At 31.6% G+C, this 18,018-nt stretch overlaps 2 protein-coding genes across 2 annotated transcripts; one reads left to right on the top strand and one right to left on the bottom strand.

Annotated features, from left to right (window-relative positions):
- Window positions 1-6,598: 6,598 nt before the first annotated feature.
- LOC122859552 lies at window positions 6,599-8,856 on the bottom strand. Its single transcript, XM_044163216.1, has 8 exons — window positions 8,797-8,856; window positions 8,623-8,728; window positions 8,370-8,524; window positions 8,145-8,282; window positions 7,938-8,072; window positions 7,420-7,857; window positions 7,119-7,323; window positions 6,599-7,027 (listed from the first exon to the last, which is right to left on the bottom strand). Exons 2-8 carry the CDS (start codon window positions 8,630-8,632, stop codon window positions 6,681-6,683), a joined length of 1,428 nt encoding a protein of 475 aa, XP_044019151.1. The 5' UTR covers window positions 8,633-8,728; window positions 8,797-8,856; the 3' UTR covers window positions 6,599-6,680.
- Window positions 8,857-9,068: 212 nt separating this feature from the next.
- On the top strand, window positions 9,069-11,876 carry LOC122859872. The gene is made up of 2 exons (XM_044163555.1): window positions 9,069-9,225; window positions 9,357-11,876. Exons 1-2 carry the CDS (start codon window positions 9,115-9,117, stop codon window positions 11,874-11,876), a joined length of 2,631 nt encoding a protein of 876 aa, XP_044019490.1. The 5' UTR covers window positions 9,069-9,114.
- Window positions 11,877-18,018: the final 6,142 nt, after the last annotated feature.

The following is an 18,018-nucleotide window of genomic DNA, read 5'->3' as shown; positions in this document are numbered from 1 at the left end:
GAAAGGATCCTCGAGAAGCCAAGTCATATAGACCCATTTGCTTGCTATCGGTAATAGGGAAAGCTTTTGAAAAGCTATTAGTGATCCAACTTCGGACAAACGCGATGTCTTCGGAAAAACTCTCCGGTTGGCAGTTTGGCTTTATGGCTGAAAGGTCGACTGAGGATGCAATCGTGGAGTTACGCAGAATGGTTGACGTCAGTCCAGACAAATATACCGCTGTAGTGCTCTTTGATATCTCCAGAGCCTTTGACAATGTCTGGTGGCCGCTGATTTTTGACGGGTTGCATAGGAACGGTTGTCCTAAAAATATATACAAAGTAATCCTCAATTACTTTGAAAATCAAAGTGTTAAAATCCAGTGGGGAAACAAGGAAATTAGTAAATTAGCTTCAAAGGGTTGCCCACAGGGATCCGTAGCGGGACCAGCATTCTGGAATCTTCAATTCGACGGCCTCCTCAAGGCACTGGAGAATAAAATTGGGGATAAATTCATCGCGTACTCTGATGACCTTCTGGTACTTGTTTCTGCATCATGGCAGAAGGGACTAGCAGAGGAAGCTCAGCACGTTAAAAATTTAATTGTGGAATGGTGTGATAGCGCCAAGTTAAAATTATCTAGTAGTAAGACAGAAGCGATGTTGGCGAAAGTGAACATGAAAGCGCCTGACGGAAGACGGAATGGACAGACCCTCCAACCCCGAATCCGTCAGAGGCAGATTGTCAACGTTACTCAAGGTAAAAAACGCAAAAGTAAACCTACTTTTGATCGCGAATTCATTATAAAGATTGGGGATCAAAGAATTAAATTCACTAACACCGTTAGATATTTGGGAGTATATTTTGATAAAGAAATGGGAGTCACCAGTCATTGCCAATATATCCAAGATAAAGTTGGATCTCTTGCAGGGAAACTCAGAAGAGTAGCGGGTTTGGGATGGGGATTAAACTTTGAAACCTTGAGTCGTTTGGATCGCGCTGTCTTCGTCCCAATAATGACATACGCGGCGGCCGGACGGGGTCATACTTGACCGAGCGCAGCGTAGAGTTCTTATTTCACTAACTTTTTCTTATAGAACAGCCCTTCAAGGGTTGGGACAACAGGACTTCAAGCCATTGCAGGAGCAATGCCAATAAGGATCGCCATGAACGAGAGAAGAGCAGCTTACATGCTGAGGAAGAACAAGGAAGTAACATTCAGCGGGAAGCTCTACAGACCAGATCCAGAACAACCAAATTCAATTTTCAGATCAATCCAGGACGAGGCAATAGACGCATGGGACGCAGAGTACAAAGCAGCAGCAACAGGAAGGACGACACGTATTTTCTTCAAGTCGATAAGAGATCGTTTGGATTGTGTGTTATTCAAGACTGACTTCTACGTGACGCAGGTCCTCACTGGCCATGGGGACTTTAACGCTTATTTAAGCAGATTTGGACTCAAGGACGGTGGGCCTTGTGATTGCGATGGAGAAAGTCAAGATGACATAGAACACTTTCTTCTCAAATGCCCCAAGTACGAAGCTCAACGAGTCGCACTACTTGATGCATGTGGAAACGACGAATGGCCAGAGACAGCTAGGTCGCTTGTCTCAAATGAGTCATTCGAAGTCTTCACAAACTTTTGCTCTGAGTGTCTCTGGCTAAGATATACATATATGGCTAACAATATCCCAGGTAGGAGTTCTCGGGCTTGAACAACTGTGCCAGGCTTGTGCGAGGGTCGTGTATCAAGCCTTGGGAGCACAGGCTTGACACAAGCTTGTGCCCATTGTTTTCCCCATCCTCACACGAGCCTTGTTAACACAGGCTTGACACAAGACTGTCCCCGTTGTTTTTAACCGGCCTCATACACGCCTTAATAATCCAAGCCCGTGTCAAGCCTGTGTTTTTTGTTTTCCCCGGCCTCACACGAGCCTTGTTAACACAGGCTTGACACAAGACTGTCCCCGTTGTTTTTAACCGGTCTCACACAGGCCTCAATAGTCCAAGCCGGTGTCGAGCCTGTTTTTTTTGTTTTCCCCGGCCTCACACAAGCCTTGTGTCAAACCCCTTTGACCAAGCCTTACATGGGACTTGACTTGTGCATATATTCAATTTAAAAAAAAAAATTAATATAGATCTATAAATTGTAAATAGAAATTTTAAATAACAATTATTAGGTTTTGACTATCGTGCCAGGCATTTACAAGGACTGTGAATTGACTCTCGAATAAATTCATTCATATAAAAAATTTTGACTGACTCTTTCAGTAATACCCCGGTGGTTGACTTGATAGAGCATTGGAGTTTCACGTGAGTGGCCTAGGATCGATCTCGCGTTACGCCGTTCGTTTTTGTTCATATAATTATCGTTAATTCAAATTGTATCGCGTGAAAAATAATAATGTCAACTTAATAAATTAATAATAATTGTTTATTTATATTTTTTTATAATTTTTTTTGCAAGACTGTGCCAAGCCTGGGAACACAAGACTGTGTCCAGCCTGGGAACACAAGCCTGTGTCAAGCCTCATACACTAGTCCGACACCAGCAAATACATCGTGAACATTCCAGACTTGACACAGGCTTGTGTCTCAGGCCTGACACAGGCCCGAGAGCCGGGTAATCAGGCTTGTCCCAGGTTTGTGCCCGTCGTCACTTCCTACCTGGGATATTGTTTTCACTCCATTTGTATATGTAAAATGATAAATAATAAGGAAAAAATATTTAAAAAATCATTTGAGTTTAAATTTCCATAAGTGATCTATATAAGTTATTGATTTTTAATATTTTTGAAACACAAATATCAATGTAAAAACCAAAATATAACTGTTTAAAAAATGTAATTTATGTAATGTAATTTTATTTAGAGATCTTATTTTAGTTGCATATTTTTAAAAAACAAAAAATAATAATTTTTTTTTAAATAAATTTACATACATTTGCAAAAGTCAATGTTATCTGAAAAGGCCCAAGTATATTTCTGAAATATGAAATTTAATTGCAGACTTTTTATAAAAATATGAATTAAACTAAATATATAATTCATATTTTGTCTTAAATTTATCAAGTTAAAAGAATATAATTAATGAAAATTATGAATATATTTATGTGAATTATATTTACGGTAAGTATCGGCTTACTTAAGTCTTTTAATGAATTTACGAACTCAATAAACTAAAAGTAAATTTTTAATAAATTTAATTTTAGTATGCCCAAATCTGTGTATATTTTAAATTTAATTCAAATTTTTTCTAAATTTTTTCTAAATATAAAATAAATTTTTTTAAAATTTTCATTAAATATATTTTTTCCACTTGGGTAGATTGTAATAGATAAATTTTTATTATACTTTTATTACTTTTTCGTATAATAAATTATTATAAATAATATATTTGTACGTATTTTGATAAAAGGTCATAGGCCCAGTTTCTGAACTCTTTAGGCTGAATTTATTTTCAAGTGCTTCATAATGTAGCGAGACAGAATTAGAATCACTGAAATATAATAAAACTGGAAGGTGAACTCCTATGCTTAGCCAATGCACGGAGTGTCGCCAGAGATAGCAATATATTGGTTGGCTTTCCCTCTCACTCACGCATGCGCACATTAAATCTTGTACAGTCAACGTCAAAACAAACAAGTACTACACGGTATAAAAGATACATTATATTTCAGTAGTCTCAACCAATTATAGTTGACGTGACTGTACCGACAAGGACAACAAGCCAACCATTGAGTTTCTCTCTCGGCGACACGAAGTTCGGCTTCCAGTTTTATTATATTTCAGTGATTAGAATGCACATATTTGATGTCTCCCACCACATTGACCTGTCATGTGACGTAGTCAATGAGGTGTTTTATCGGTATATATATGTGTGGGTACGAGAAACTCAGCTCTCTTAGCTCTTCGCTTCTAGTCCGGCCACCAAGCCAAACGGTGCGTCCGAACTATACTTGTAGAGTTGTATTGGTGATGTGGCTATGCCACCTCACAACCATTGATATTGTGTTTTGATAAATTATCTTCTTAAATAGTCTAATTATTAAATAAATTGTTTTATTTTACTTTAAATATTAATAATAAAATTTGTGTCTTTATTTCGAAATAATATGTTAAAAAAGAAATTGTTTAAATTTTAAATGTAAAGTAAGGCGAGGGAAACCACACACTTACAATAAATATACAAAAATGAAAATTTCTATATATTTTTTGACTTTTTTTTTCGTTAAGGCGACATGAAACGCGATTCTGCCTTATCTCGGGGTGCCGTGCGCTCCATCTATAGGTCCCCAGTGGCATCACTAGAGCCCTATATTCCGATCGGAAAGACGAGTTTTACCAATCGGTTAAGAGACAACTTAAGATCTAATGAAAGAGCGATTTCTCTTTTTATTTTTATTGTAAACAAACATTACTGTTGACAATGAATTATCAAAATTATTATCTGTTTTTATTAACAACAATCTAATAATAAAGCATATGAATTTTGTTTATATGCGACAAGTTTCTAATAATTAATATTATTATATTAATATTGTTACGTTTTCGGGTTAAAATAAAAGTTATCTCTTTTCTATTTAAATTAATAGATCTTTATTCATTTGCTATTCTATTGCAACTGCCAACTTAACTCTTTCTCTCATCTCTTTCCCGTTACTAAGGTCGTCATTTGTTCTTAACTAATTCTATTGTCTGTCTTTGTCTATCATAAGGGAGGAGGGAGCGATTAACTTTATATTCGTAACACTATCCTCCGCCCAATGAAGATTGTCGTCCCGACAATCCGTAACCTACAGCTCAAGAATGTTTAACAATCCGATTGTATCAATCAGATCCTTGACCACTGGGGATTCTCGAGTTATCCTAAGATGTTGTTCAGTATTCACTCACGGTTCAGGGGAAAACCCAATGTAAAAACCCTGAACGAGCAACATTTACAATTTTATTTAATATATACAGTCAATTTTGTTCAGTCAATGGAATATCTTCATTCAATCTATCTTTTTTTATTGACTTATTCTTCTCCTAGATATTTATCTTCTCCTAGATGATTAATTGTATTTATGATTGCAATTTAATTATTCCTCCATGTAGTATAATATCAACCTAAATAAGTAAATTAAGAAAACCTAAAAAAAATTGGAATGATTATAGTTATTACTATTTATTTATTTTCAAAGCGTCCCTTGAAAATAAATAACATCAACCGATATTTTCACAAGTATTTTAATCTGTGGTGTACACCCATCAATAACCAAGTCACATTCATGCTCTTATACAGGCCATTGATTAGAATTTCTCATCAAAGGGACAACACGTCCGCCATGATTCCAAGGAATCATGCCAAGGCAGTGACTAAAAATTTTACCTAGGATTTATACCTTGTTTCCTACGTGAAACAAGGAACCTCAGTCCATCGAGGGCCATTTTTACCTTAAACCTTGTTTCTTACTCGAAACAAGGAACCTCAGTCCATCGAGGGCCATTTTTACCTTAAACCTTCTTTCCTACCTGAAACAAGGAACCTCAGTCCATCGAGGGCCATTTTTACCTTTAACCTTGCTTTCCACCTGAAACAAGGAACCTCAGTCCATCGAGGGTCATTTTTTAAAATTCCCATCTTACTTTTACTTGAAGTAAGAACTTCTAATTTTTATTTCATGTATGCATAAATTCTGTTTACATGTAAACTATTTAGTTAATTTTATTTTAATGATTCTTTTTATTTTTATCACAACTATTTGCATAGTGGCCGAATTTTTTGCATTTGAAACTAACAACGCCAGATTTATTTTTATCAATTTTTTCTCCATTTGTCTTGTTTTTATCACAATAATAATTATTTTTTAAAATAGTTCTTTCATATTTATAATGGTACTTATATTTGTTATTATTATAATTATTATTTTCTTGATGTGAATTATTTTCTTTAAATAACTGTATTATTTCTTCTCTCATTATTTTTCTTGATTCTTCTAGTTCCTTTCTGATTAAATTTCTAAATGCATTTAATTTATCGTCGAATTCTTGTAAATTTTTTGCCATTTTAATTCAGATGTTTGTCACTTTTTTAATATTGATTCAAATATTAATCACTTTTTTTTTTTTTTTTTTTTTTATTAATCACGTTATTTTCTTTGTATTTTTATTTTTGATATTACCCTAACAGAACTGCTTAACCGTATTCAAACTGTTAATAAACCGTTTATTTAGAGTTGGGAATTGCGCAAAACAAACCTGAACCTAACCGACAACCGAAAATAATCTGCCAGTAAACCTAAAACCAACCTGATTATTTTTCATGGTTTAAATTTGGTTTATGAACCAAACACATCTATTCTTCAAGAAAACTAAAAATTAACCGTAAAATAACTGAAATAAAAACTGTAAACCAACTGAATTTATCTAGAACCTTTTTATTTTGTTTAATATATCTTTTCTTATAAGTAAATACAAGGTAATAACACTTACTCTTTGGATGACATATTAATACAAGAAACAAAAATGTCTAGAAATGTAGCGATTGTACTTTGCAGCAAGCCTAGATCAAAAACATAAAGAAAATAATATTGTTTCATAAGTTTTTTTTTAATTACATTTCTTTTGGAATCTCAACCAGTGGATTCTTAAGTAAATATTACGACAATAAAGTAAACGAAGTAAAAAAATAAAGTGAAAACGTTAATAGGAATTTTAAATGTCTTGGAAATCATTATGACACATGTCATTAGTGTCAGACAAAGGATCTTTTGCATACGAAATGTCACCTTCGTCGCTACTGTAATCACAGTGTTCTGACAATTCTCTTTCATTGTTGCTATCAGGAGATTCTGACGATTCACAGTCATTATTTTCGTTCTCTGTCGTTCTCAGTTCTGGTTCAATAGAAGTAGTCGTACCATCTTTTTCTTCATCAGCAACGCGAGCATTCAAACGTGCCATTTTAGCCTGGTAGGCCAACCAATTCGGTAAGTTTGTCAGATCCATTCCCTCGGTATCAGTGCTTAGAAATTTATGCTCCTGCATTTTTGTGACAGTGACTGCAACAGAAAAATTACCTCGAAAATTATCAATTGAAATGTATTGAAATTTTGAAGACAATATAACTACATAACTCGCTGAGTCACGTACCATGTAAAATTAGAATATCTTCCTGAGTTATGATGTGTCGAGTAACAGTATCATCATTACCAACTCGCTTTAACACGAACTGCATTAGTTCACAAGGCTTCCAAATTCCTCTGATAGCAATATTTGCTCTTTTTCTCATGTTAGGTGCTTGTGCAGCTTTCATGTAAGTTTCAACGTCAATTGAAATATTTTCAGTAATTTGAACCTGCAAAATTAAAATAAGAAGTGAGAGTTGTGGAACGATCGATTTAGAAATTTAAATGACAAGAAATATTCCTTTTTTATATAATAATGAGCTTACTTGGCCATTAGATATTTTTAAATGATCGAACTGATGAAGTTTGTCAATAACAGCTGTAGATTTAACGCCTGATAAATCTTCTACAATGCTTGTATGTAATTGTTCGGCCAGATTAATTAAATCTTCTCTGACGTTTTCTCGGAATATTTGAAAATTTCCAATCAAATCGACTTGAAGATCGCGTTCAGGAACCTTTCTATTTTTCAGTTCATGCAATTCTCTTTCTGCATCTTTTAAAGCACAGTCAAAACTCTCATTTTCCATTTCAAGACGTTCGTTTTTTCTTTCAAGTTCTTCATTTCTTGTTATTAGGCTTGCCTTTTCAACGTTTAAGAGTTCAATTTTTGACTGATATTTTGCTTCAATTGATCTTTGAGATAAGTTATTCTGTGGTCGGGCACTTGATCTGTTCGAGGAAGAAAATTGGATTCGAGGATTCTGAAAAGTCAGAGAGATATTATTAATCATTTGTACCCATAAAAAGGAAAAATAAAATCTTCGATTATGAAAGGACCAACCGTATTTTCTTTTATAGATGTGGATTTAGATGGACCACAATCATCTGAATGTTCCATAATCTCATCGTAGTCTTCTGGTTTATGTACATCTACGCTAGTTATTAAAACTTTTTGTGAGCCCGGATTTGTATACACCTGCTTGAAAATATATTTTTCAATTATTATGAACGATAAAGAATATACTGAAGTTCAGATTACAATACGCACAAAATTGTCCGCTTGACGACGTGACAATGGACTAATTTTTGCATTCAGTCGCTTCTGTGCCTTGTTGGCTTTGATGAGTTCTAACGCAACGCGGTCAGAAGTCTTCATTGAACGCCCTTTGTCATCGAGTTTTTCTTTCTGAAACAAAAGATTCAACGATGCAATGGATTGTATTAGTTAATGTATTATTTTTGGCCAGAAAAATATTTGATGAAATAATCTTACCGTTGATTTTTTCGCGACAATCTTTTCATCATGAATTTTAGTTTTTTTGCTGAGAGGAAGAGATGGTGATGAGTCACTTTTTGGCGGAAAACTAAAACGTTTAGCAATTTTAGTACGTTTTCCTCGACCACATAACCCAGTTTCTTCATCGGTTTCTGGAACAAAGGAAATTAAACAATGTTTGAGAGTGTAACAATATGACATTGTATATATTTTATCACACAATACGGCATTATAATTCAAATTTACGCACTATTTTCCATATTCACTTATTCACTTTTTTTCAACTGTCGAGGAACTGATGAGTATTTGTACAAGCGTCTTGACACAGCCATAGAGAAAAGAGAACTGATTGTAACCTAAAAAATGTTTTTCTCTGTTTACACGGATGAAGGTCGAAAAAAAAACCAGTAATCACTGTTCCTACCATTAGCGCTGCTCCCACGGTGTCCCACGGGCCACGGCAACGCCCTCCCATTATTCCTTGGTTCACTTTACATTTGTGCGAAACGGAACGAGCGGAACGACGCTTGTAATGGAATGAAATGACGTTTACTTTTTTTTTCCTGACTGCGTTATTTGTTCCGTCGCAAGTGTAGGTTAACCTTAACTGTGTCACAAATCAATCAAAATAAAAATAAAAATAAAATCGAGAAGCTGAGGAAATTTTTGTTATTCTTTATTATTGATTTGTTTTTTTTTTCAGTATTCTTATCAAAAACAACAAATAAGAAAAAAAAATAACATGGAGCCATCAAAATTTGCATTCTGCCGAAGAAAGCGAAAAATAATAAACTTATGTGTAAAAACCTTTGACGATTTGGATACTCTGCGCTCTGTTCCACCAGACTTATTTGTATGTATATAATAAACTCTATATGATATTAATATGATTGAATAGAAATACCTCCATTAAGTACGACAAAATGCCACCAAAAACAATAACAAAAAAAAAAAACTGCTTAAAAATGATTGTTTTTTTTTCAGGATCACCCAGCAAAAATAACTCGTATTGAAAATGATACTCCTCGTCGTTTCCATTTTAATAATTTACAAATTGATACGAAAAATTATCCATATGCGAATGAAGAAATCATAAATACAGCAGATAACGAATCGAGAAGTGATGAAACTTTTAGGAGTGATGAAACTGAAAATGAAATACTCAGTGCTTATGATGAAGAAGGACATGACAGAGATAGAAATAATAATACTGACATTAATGATTTTCTCGAGGTTGATGAAAATGACGAGAATGAAGAGAATGACCAAGATCAGCAGCAAATGCATACAGTTCAAAAATCCTTCATTAATTGGAGCATGGCTCATTACGTGTATGAGATGCTTTGGAGACCAGCAATACTTGCTAAAGACCATATTTTGGTTTTTCTCACGTTATCTCTGGTGTTTCATTGGACCTATGAGGCCACTTCAATGGTCTTTACGTGGATAAATCAAGCGACATTTAATGCTGGGCTGCCTGTGTATAAAAAATCTTTGTGGAAAGCATTAGGTAGAAATGAGGTTGTTGAAACACGTCATTATATATGTGAATATTGTCAAGCATATCTGGGAATAATTAAACCAGTGCGATGTTCTTCCGAGTCATGTTTGATTGCCACGCCACAATCTTCGATCAGTTACTTTGTAGAAATAGACTTGGAATCTCAGATTAGAGATATATTTGCTATTCCCGATATTTACGACCAGTTTCAATATCGATTCACACGAACTAAAAGAAGAATCGATGCTCTAGAAGATGTTTACGATGGAGAACTATATAAAAGACTAAGTGAGCCTGGCGAATTTTTAAGCAATCGAAACAATTTTACGTTTACATTCAATACTGATGGAGCAAGTGTTTCTGATTCATCAAAAAGTAATGCCTGGCCTGTTTTTCTACAAATAAATGAGTCGCCACCTCATCTCCGGAAAAGACATATGTTGTTAAGTACTGTTTGGGTAGGGACCGGACACCCAGTAGCAAATACATTTCTAAAACCTTTAGTCAACCAATTGAACCACCTGTATGAGACCGGAATTACTTGGAAATATAACGGAGATTACAAACTCACGAGTAAATTTATGGTTTTACTTTGTAGTGTTGATTCAGTCGCACGGCCATTAATTCTACGTATGACTCAATTTAATGGTGCTTTTGGTTGTAATTTTTGTTATCAAAATGGATGCACTCATGGTGATTCATTTAAGTATCCTCTCGAGAAAAAAATCATTCTGAGAACACACGAAGAAACGGTAGAATTGGGAGAACAAAGTTTAAACTCAGGCACTCGTATTTTAGGTGTTATAGGCCCTTCCATTTTATTTGGACTTTTTGGATTTGATTGTATGCGTGGTATGGTTGTTGAGCCACTTCACAATCTTTTCCTTGGTGTTGCTAAACAATATACAAAGCTTCTCTTGGAAGCAGAAACATATGTTGAAGACCAGGACAAGCGTCGCTATGTGTCGAAAAGTATAGCGGAAAGTATTATTGATATGCGTTTGTCTAAAATAAGACCACCAAGTCGACTCACTCGCCGACCAAGGTCAATAAAAGATATGAAATTGTGGAAAGGTCAAGAATGGAGGAACTGGATCCAATATTATTGTTTGATTTGTTTGGAAGGGGTTTTGAAACCGAAATATTTGAAACACTTGTCTTTGCTTAGTCAAGCCATTTACATTCTGAATTCTGATTCCATTACGTCTCATGAGATAAATCAAGCTCGGCAATTACTGCAAGATTTTGTAAAAAAATATGAACAATTATTCGGGAAACAAGCTATGACGTATAATATTCACCTGTTGCTGCACATTACTGATACCGTGGAAAACGCTGGTCCATTATTTTCATACAATGCGTCAGTTTTTGAATCTTGGAATAGAAAAATATTACAAAATATATCTAGTCCAAATGGTAGAATAATACAAATAATTACTCGTTTTCTTATCAAAAAATGTTTGGAACTATTGTACTTTGATAATTCAGTGCACGAGACAACGAGGAAATTTGTTTATACTCTTATAAGGAAGTTCAAATTTGATGTCGATCTTGAAGTCGATGGAAAATTTCAAGGAGTTGGTAAACGAACAATTCGAGTTCCAACTGATTGGGAAAATACAGCTTTAAACGATGCAGGGTTTGAAGTTGATAAGCTCGGATCTTTTTCAAAAGTTCTCACTCATAAAATAGAATTTCGTACTTTTCAACTTAACAAAGAAACAAAATATTGTAATAATGTTGCGTACACAGACAAATTCGGATTCGGCATCGTCAAAAGTATCATTCAATTTGAACATAATAATACAACTGTTAGTGGATGCATAATGAATGTTTTGAAGAGTGAAAAAAAAGCATTTAATACCAACTTTATTGATAATGTTATCGAAACAAAAAAATATATTTTTGTAACTTCAAATGAAGTGCTGATCCCGGCAATGGCCATTCATTCAAAATTTGGTTTTCGAGCGACAAAACTGAGTAATTGTTGGGAAACTGATTAAATTGACTTAATTCGGTATTTTTTGTAATAAAATTTTCTTTAAATAAAATGATTATTTCTTAAAACATGTTCCCTTTATTTTCACGTTTTTACATTTTTTTTTATTAAAGATTTATCATCGTTGTATTTGTGAAAGGAATTTCACATGAAAACTGATAAAAAACTCAATTCAAACCAAAAAGTAACCGAAGCTTGAATAAAATTTGATTGGTTTTGCAACCGAAAAAGAACGGTTGAAAAGAGGTTAGTTTCCAGTTGTATTTGCGCAACTCCCAACCGTTGAATTTCAGTTCAATAACCGTTTTCTAACCGTAATATGACCGAATTCAAACCTAACTGTGTTCGAACCGAATCTTTCGGTTAGGTAGTTCCGCTAGGGTAATTCTGTGAGCGTTTCACTATTTTAAAAATAAAATAGAATTCAATTCGAATAACTTAATGAATTCATATTTTTTATTTTATTATTTAATCTTTTCTTTCTATTTTATTTTCAATTTTTCATCTGACACCAATGTTACGTTTTCGGGTTAAAATAAAAGTTATCTCTTTTCTATTTAAATTAATAGATCTTTATTCATTTGCTATTCTATTGCAACTGCCAACTTAACTCTTTCTCTCATCTCTTTCCCGTTACTAAGGTCGTCATTTGTTCTTAACTAATTCTATTGTCTGTCTCTGTCTATCATAAGGGAGGAGGGAGCGATTAACTTCATATTCGTAACAATATATTGACTCATTGATTCTTTTTTGAATCCAAAATTCGCAAGACACTAAATTCTGTGTTTTCCACAGTTATTATTTATTACCAATAATTATATTGAGTCATTGATACTTGTTCGAATCTTAAATTTACAAGATACTAAATTCTGTGTTTTCCACAGTAATATTTTCTCAATAATAATTATATTGAGTCATTAATTCATTGATTCTTTTTCGAATCTCAAATACTACGACATGCATAATTCTGTGTTTACCACAGTTATTATTTATCAATAATAATTATATCAATAATTTAATTGAATGATTCTTTTTCTAATCTCAAATACTACAACATGCCTAATTCTGTGTTTACCACAGTTGATATTTATCAATAATAATTATAAAAATAATAATGTCAATCTATCAACTCATAGACTGACGTTATTTTAAATTATTTTTCTTTACAAACTCATTATACTTCTAATGAATGAATTGATGTTTTTTTATGTAACTTGGTTTCTAATCCTTTGATATGATGTATACATGAACTTTTAGTCATATTCTCAATATTATAAGTACAATTATTATAACTAAAATTACCATTAGCTTTTAATATTGATAATTCATCATCCACAACTGTTGATTGAACCAAAACAACCATGACATACTTAAAATAATGATGTTGACACTCAATATTCATGTCTAACTAAACCAATAATTAATTATGGATTTTCCAACATACCTCTTACAATTTATTGTAAGTTCAACTAATCCATCCAATACCTTTTGTTTTAATGGATAAATGAATTTTTTCTTATAAATTGTTATAAAAAATATATTTTCCAAATTGATCAATACAATCTGACAACTCATATTTTTCCACAACATAACCTATAACATATCAAGTATTTTTTGTTAATTTTTTGTTAACTGATGACATTACTGATCCATTTATACTATTATTTAACTTATCTATTTATGTAATTCATTTGATTTATTAATATTTTAATGTTGTGTATGCTGTTGTTGATGTATTGATAATTGAATAACAACATGTTGACACCAAATACAATGACACAATAGTAATGACACTTCAGGTTGATTTGATTGTTCCATCAGGTTAATGTTTTAAATATATACTCCAATGACGCTCTTATTATTAATGAGTTTTTAATTTATATCAAGTAATTATTGCTTTTAATTGTTTTATTATATTGGAGAAGTATAAGCATGTATCTCTGCTTGGTGCAGCGTTGTGTCAGTTACACGGCCATCTTGACAGGTTAAAAAGAGACAGAAAGAACAATTACCCAGTCATGCATGCGTGAAAAAAAAAAACTCATTGTGGTAAATTCTTATTTTTTTCAACTCTTTTTTTTTATAATTTTATAATTAAAAATAAAAAAGACAGTCGTTGAGAGAATTGAAAAATACATATTTTTCTTCAAATAAATTTTTTTAAATAATAATTAGTTAACGTGATAAAAAATAAAAACAAAATTTTTTTTTTTGAAAAAAATACTTTTTTTTAATCATATAACTCGTGACAACTTCTTTAAAAATTAATAAATCGACTTGAATTTTCGACTGTAGCTTCATTATAAACTGCCGATTACAACGGTATGAGCAAAAAACTATTTATTTATATTGTTTAATTTTTATTATATGATTGTTTAACGTCGAGGAAAAATTCAATCATCCAACTTTGAATGAAAAAAGAGTCGAAGAAATTTAAAAACTGAGTAACTTGTCAGTGGCAATATTGTTGAGCAGTATATCAAGAAGTTTTATACGAATTTTTAGATATTTTTATTAATTATTTACCGAGATATTAATTTAACAACAAATTGCGAGCTGCCGTTAGGACTATATATGCGTGGTCTTCGGCCCCTTCTCTCGTGAATGCCTATGTTCGCGCGTCTGTTTATCCATATAAATACAAGCAGTATGCGCGCTATAAAAAGGGTAACTTGTGTTGACAATCTTATAATTATAATTATTAAAAAATTTTTGAATTTTGAAAAAAAAGAGTAGATAATATTAAAATACACCTACAGCTAAATTTTCAGAATTATTCCCCACGTGGTTTTTGAAAAAAGTTATTCTGAAAATTTATCGAAAATTACCAACTTGGAAAAAAATTTTCGAATTTTGAAAAAAAAAAAGTTGGATGCCCTCGGGGATAGCTAAGACAATATACCAGTAAATTTTCAGATTTTTTGTACACGTAGTTTTTGAAAAAAGTTGTTTTAAAAATTTTAAAAAAGATATTGACTATAAAAAAAATTTTCGAATTTCGAAAAAAAAAGTTGGATGCCCTTGAGAGTACCCAAATACACTTGCCGCTCGATTTTTATAATTTTCTAACACGTAGTTTTTGGAAAAAGTTGTTTTGAAAATTGTAGTTATGGTAATGCAGAATCGGGTTTCATGTCGCCTTAAAATAGACTTTAAAGTTAATAAAAAAAAAATATAAATATAAAAAGAACATAATAATTTATTTAGTGAATACCTAACTTGATGGCCAAGTTTATGAGCGATGTAAAATCTGCTGTCGCAGTTTCTGAACGTGAGTTGGTACCAATTTCGGAACGTATATATAACATATAAATAATAATAATAATAACAGCGGCTCAAAAAGTCAAATGTCACAATTATAGGTTAAACATGGTGTAAGGTAGGCGTCCCAAGTGGAAAATATATGTATATTTTGAATATAAAATAAATTTAATTGATGTTTTAAAACATATAAATTAAATTGAATTTACATGTAGTTTATATGTAATCTATATCTACACAAAAAGTAAATTTATTTTATATTTTGAAAAAATATAAACTGAATTTGAAATATATTCAAATTTGGATATATTTTACATTCAATTTATATTTTTTCTAAATATAAAATAAACTTACTTAAAATTTTTTTTTATTAGCATTGCAAAAAAAAAAATTTTAGATATATTTCAAATTTAATTTATATTTTTCAAAATATAAAATAAATTTACTTTTTGTATAGATATAGATTACATACAAATTACATGTAAATTTAAAATATATTAATTTTTAATGTACAGTAAATATCAATTATATTTTTTCAAAATCGAAATCATATATATTTTGTATTTATATTAAATATATTTGAAATATAAATTAGATTCATTTTAGATTTCCAATAAATATATTATTTCCACTTGGGGTTAAACAACTGGGTCAGGCACTGATTTTTCAGGGACCAGTTGTTCAATTCAATAAATTTCATAATAAACTTAATCAAAAAAAAAAAATAATAATAATAGATTCGAAATTGAATTTTATATGTTATGTATATATTTATATATTATACTTGCATAATATCATATCTAAACAAACAATATACATACAATATGTATACTCTTAGCTTCAGACATGACTGAGAAACGGTGTTACTCGTTCAGTCGAGTTTTTTTATTTTTTATTAAGACAGTAATAAAAGAGTTGAATTGTAAACTTTATTTTTTTTAACAAAAAATTTTTTTTATATTATATACTAAGGGAATACCTCCATCGATTAGTTTTCTTACAAAGTTCTTAATTTTTGGATATATAAATCTTGAAATTCCCTTGCATCTAATGATCTTAATTTTGTAATTATGAACAATCTAGTTTTAGAGATAATTCAATCTTAACAGGTGAACTTTTTGAGGACGCACCCGAATTCAGTGCCGTGGCCCCCGTGGCGAGGGACGTGACTTATCGTCCATACTGGTCTCCATGACCGTCCGTTGTCATTTTTATTTTTCGACTAGTTTCGTCTAGTTTTGCCATGTTGGAAATAATGTACTTAGAAAAAAAAGGAACTCAGCTTAGCCTTAGATGTAGGGAAGTAAAAAATCTAGCCAAGTAAAATGATGTAGATATTGATTGTGTGGCTGTAATTGAAGCTAAGTAAAAAATCTAGCTAAGTGAAAACTCTAGCTCAGTAAAATAATGTAGATATTGATTGTGTGGTTACAATTACAGCTAAGTAAAATAATGTAGATATCGATTGTTTGGCTATAATGGAAGCTAAGTAAATAATCTTGCTAAGTAAAATAATGCAGATAATGATTGTGTGGCTACAATTACAGCTAAGTGAAAAATTTAGCTAAGTAAAATAATCCAGATATCTAAATTTTTTTTTTTTTAAGGGACTTAGTTTTTTTTGTAAAATTTAATTTTTTTTTTCTAAGTCCATTGTTTTCAACATGGCAAAACTAGACGAAACTAGTCGAAAAATAAAAATGACAACGGACGGTCATGGAGACCAGTATGGACGATAAGTCACGTCCCTCACCGCGGGGGCCACGGCACTGAATTCAGATATTCCCAACGCTACAACTCTTCTGATTATCACTTTTTAATTAAAGCCATATTTTTTTAGAAAAATCCATCAACAGATAAAATCGGGATGAAAAAAGAAGTAATTTTATGTAAAATTTTTCAAATAAAAAGTGTTAGTTTTGATGTAAGAAACATTTTTGTACAAAAAAAAAATACATTATCTATTTAAAAAAACTAGGTTCATTTCCGAAACTCTGCCATTTGGAATTTTTTGAAGTTTTTTTCTTTCCATGTCTCTCTCTAAACCCTACAACTTTTACTTTAATCACTTTCAATTTTTCGAGAAATATCTATTAATAGATTAAAATGAGACAGTCTGTATATTTCACTAAAAAATACTACAGAATTCAATAAATATTTCAACATATATAATAGAAAATTATCATATCGGTATATATGAGCAGAAACGCCAATTATCGGCATGGTTTGGGTGACCCATCCTCAGAACTTCTCAAAATTTTGACAGATTATAGTCCTCGATAAAATACACTTACGTATTTTTTTTTTTATTTTTTCGTCCATAATTTTGGCAGTTATTGTATGAGGCATTTCATTGATATTGGTTTTTTTTTTTTTTTTTTGGTTCATTTTCTTAGTATTTTGTCGGTGAATGAAAATATAAAAAAAAATCGTTTTCAAAGTGAAATTTTCTCAGCTTTTCGAAAAAAATATCACTTTTTTTTTTGACGTTTATAACACTTTGAAAATCGAGTTTTTCGGAAAAAAAGCTGTCTTAGTTGCGTTGTCCCGAAATTGACAAGTTTGAAAATATTTTTTTCGGTAAGCCGAGAAAATTTCACAAAGAATATGTGAAAATCAAGTTGAGGGTCCGGATACAGTAACACGCTCCGCGCTCGAAGACAAGGAAAAGCGACGTTGTTTAAGTTGAAAATTGAAATTGAAAAATAAAAAAAAAAAAAATACAATCATCTATAAAATTGAAAAATATACATTTTTATTTAAATAATTTTTTTTTTATAATAATTAGTTAATGAGATAAAAAATAAAAACGTAATTTTTTTTTTTTGAAAAAATACTTTTTTTTAAACATATAATTTATAACTCGTGATAACTTCTGCAAAAAA

Source organism: Aphidius gifuensis, linkage group LG6 (assembly GCF_014905175.1).
Source record: "Aphidius gifuensis isolate YNYX2018 linkage group LG6, ASM1490517v1, whole genome shotgun sequence".
NCBI lineage: Eukaryota > Metazoa > Arthropoda > Insecta > Hymenoptera > Braconidae > Aphidius > Aphidius gifuensis.
This window is presented reverse-complemented; position numbering and strand designations above follow the sequence as displayed.

Excerpts from the sequence above, each read along its gene's own strand:
- LOC122859552 (XM_044163216.1), bottom strand. Across the intron at positions 7,324-7,419 it reads TAAAAATATCTAATGGCCAA|GTTCAAATTACTGAAAATAT; the intron begins GTAAGCTCATTA and ends TTAATTTTGCAG. Across the intron at positions 7,028-7,118 it reads AGATATTCTAATTTTACATG|TCACTGTCACAAAAATGCAG; the intron begins GTACGTGACTCA and ends TTTCTGTTGCAG.
- LOC122859872 (XM_044163555.1), top strand. The coding sequence starts at position 9,115 with ATGGAGCCATCAAAATTTGCATTCTGCCGAAGAAAGCGAAAAATAATA. Across the intron at positions 9,226-9,356 it reads CTGTTCCACCAGACTTATTT|GATCACCCAGCAAAAATAAC; the intron begins GTATGTATATAA and ends TTTTTTTTTCAG.